General features: G+C 44.7%; 1 protein-coding gene across 1 annotated transcript in view; it reads left to right on the forward strand.

The window, feature by feature from the left end:
• The first annotated feature begins 1410 nt into the window (after positions 1–1410).
• The window catches only part of LOC109956828 (CDGSH iron-sulfur domain-containing protein 3, mitochondrial), a 3955-nt gene continuing 2265 nt past the window's right edge, over positions 1411–3100 (forward strand). Inside the window, exons 1-2 of the mRNA XM_020594195.1 lie at positions 1411–1751; positions 2722–2838. Of these exons, the coding sequence (XP_020449851.1) occupies positions 1668–1751; positions 2722–2838 (201 nt within the window). The 5' untranslated portion in view covers positions 1411–1667. The remainder of the gene's footprint in view (positions 1752–2721; positions 2839–3100) is intronic.

Raw genomic sequence — 3100 nt, forward strand, 5'->3', positions numbered from 1 at the left:
AGGAATGCCCTGTTTACATTGATACAGTTACACATTCACACTTGGACGATGCCCACTGAAAAGGTGAGCTGGGCTCTCTGTGGTGTGGACCTGCCCAGAATAAATGAAGTTTTAAAAAAAATCCTATTGGATAACTCAGGGGCCTTTTATATGTCTGGGTCCAGGGGCCTGTTTTAGACAGCAAGTGACACAATGAGTTTGGTCCTGGGCTGATTTCATTCTTTATAGGTGATATACTAATTGTGTTCACAGGATTAGGGTTAGAAGTAGAAGCAGAAGAAGAACAAAGAGAGATAACAGAGAGCTGGAGTGGCGATGTGTGTCTGTGTGACAGATGCCGTTAGATAAGGTGGAGCACTTTATTTTCTTCCAAATTTAAAATTCATAGACATGTTTCTTACACCCGCAGAACATTCAGGTACATGTGTGACAAAAACATTATCCTGCCAGAACAGCATCAGAGAGAAAAATCTCAGAGGGGCTGAACAAGGGACTTAAAACTAAAATGTACCCAATTAACAAACGTTAAGAGATGTCCAAATGATTTTTTGAACAATTATAGGGCCAGACACTTGTATAATTGAGATCTGGAATGACTGATGTAAGTGGGACCACGGTGAGTGACAATGAAAGGGGAGAGGCCGAGCTGAAAACGGTCAAAAACACATCAAATTTAATCTCCTGTCATCTAAAAAAACTGCATCAAATGAAAATGTTACTTTACACCAAGTAGGGCAATGTGTGTAGTGTCAGTGTGTCTTTGAATGACCCCCCTACATGTGACAGTGCTAGCTTTAAATTGAGGTAGGCATTGCCATTCACTGTAGCGACCCCTATTGGCATGGGTGCATGAAATTCAGCACACTTCTTTAGGACCCTTAGGTACACAAGTCCCCAAGTTTGGTTGAAATATAACAATCCACTGATGTGTTCTATCTTATCGAACAGGAAGTGAGATTTTGATATATCTTGGCTAACTGTAGCGCCTCCCAATGTCGACTGAGCTTGAAATTCTATGGGGAAGCACATAATGAATTTGGTTGAGATTCCTGTGTTTCTGCAGTTATAATGGTTCAAAGATAAACCAAGCCTGTAGCGCCCCGAGTGGCGAAGGTAAACACAATTTTACAAGCCCGCTCAGTGTGGTCCTGCACCTAGGATATTATTTTGGCTACATTTGGACATTTTAATGGAGAGTTATAGCAACAGACACTTTTCGACCCCACCCCCTCGTTTTCAGAGGCCAATAGCAGGACAACAGTAAGGACTATTGCAGAACGAGTCGTACTATTGTTTCCGGGATGCTCCAAATAGGGGGTATAGGGGATTTGGTGGAGACTGCATGAAGTATGGATAACAGGGAGTGAAACAAGTGTTTTACAAAAAATTCAGAAGTAGGATGTACTTCTGTGACTTCCTGTGGAGTCTGGAACATGTCCGTGTTGTTCGTGACTGCCCCCTGCTGCCGCCGCCCGCATACTTCCGCCCATCAGAAGGAGTGGCACGTGGCCTCAGCACGTCGTTATGTTTGTAATCGCGGTACAGTGGCCATGTTGGAAGTTGTGATTGAACGCTGTCCCGGTTCTCCTAAATAGCTGATTGTTAAGACCTCTCTAGTGTGCAAGTAGCAGTATTGCCACTCTCTCCATTCAGACCTTGCGACAGAGATGAACACGACCCGATTTATAGTCGCGGTGCGGAGCGTGCGCGCGCAGACCTTCATACGACCTCAGCCTGGTTTGTTCTCGAAGGTGAGCGCTTATCTACCCGAGACCGAGTCCCTCAACCTGGGTGCATTTATTATGGCAAGCCGTGTAGCTCAATCGGCGTGCGTGTTGCCATAGGGTAGGTCCTGTTGCCTTTACCGATGACAGCCTACACAACAGGTAACAGGATTTCAGTGTGCAATCATAAGAAAGTCATACGCTATGTAGTGTAGTGTAGTGTAGTGTAGAAGCCTGATTGTATGTAGTGTATCGGTGCTTTTTTTTTAAATACACAAATACAAAACATGGCAGTCCCTCTTTCATACACCTCTGTGTTTTGCTAATAAGCCTGCGGACTGTGGTGTAAACAGTTTGACATTCGACGAGGCTAATCCTCATTAACCTTTAAAAGACATTATCGATTGTTGTCAGATTTGCTGTGCAGTACAGAACAAACCTTCCCTGATGTTGCACGGGTGGCATGTCATATCCATGACTCAGCTTTTTAGCGTAGTTGCTTTTAAAACCCAGGGAACAAAATATGGAAAGGTTTTTGACAAAAGAGACACACCACAGCTGTTTGAGCCACATTGAAGGCAATTTAGAAGCTTTATTTATTTATTGTCATTGTGACATGTACAACAAAATTATGTTTGGAGCCGAGGGGCCCGGGCTGCTGCGTGCATACTCACCCAAGGACACTTCGACATGTGGACTGCAGGCACCGAGATTCGAACTTTAAACCTTCCGGTTGGGAGACGACTGTTCTACCCACAGCAACACTGTCGCCTCCCCCTTTAGAGACGGTCCCTAATTACAGCTAGTCATTTGCCCTGTGGTCTGTCATTTGCCGAGTTAAGTCAGAAGTCAGTGATGGTCTACTGGTGTGTCAGTTATTTTGCATCATTGTATCAGTAGCCTGCTGGTTAAATGTCAGACTTGCTTTTTTTATGTCCATGAACTGTGTACGTCAATATTTCAGTCACTCAGTGCTGTGTGTCACATGTGTCTCCAGGTGCAGTACTGTCAACAGTCCACACAGCCCATCCCTGCAGCCCGGCTGCCCTACAAGGTGAAAGTGTTGGCTGGGAAACCCCATGCCTGGTGCGCTTGTGGGCACAGTAAGAAACAGGTGAGCATGTGTGGTTTGGTGGGGTTCAGGTCTCAGAGGCATCCGGAGATCACCTGGGTTCAAAGCTAATGCATGACACCAGTCAACAGAGTCACAGCTTGTGTAATGCTATGTATAGAGTTTACATTCCCACCAGTGTGAGAGCTGCCCTATCTGATGGAATGTTTGCTTTGTACCTGGCACTGACAGATACGTACTTAATGCAGAGACTGAAAGTCATTCTTTAGGTTTTTATGAAACTGTTTTTATACTTCAAACATTC

Source organism: Monopterus albus, unplaced genomic scaffold (assembly GCF_001952655.1).
Source record: "Monopterus albus unplaced genomic scaffold, M_albus_1.0 scaffold22.1, whole genome shotgun sequence".
NCBI classification, from domain to species: Eukaryota; Metazoa; Chordata; class Actinopteri; order Synbranchiformes; family Synbranchidae; genus Monopterus; species Monopterus albus.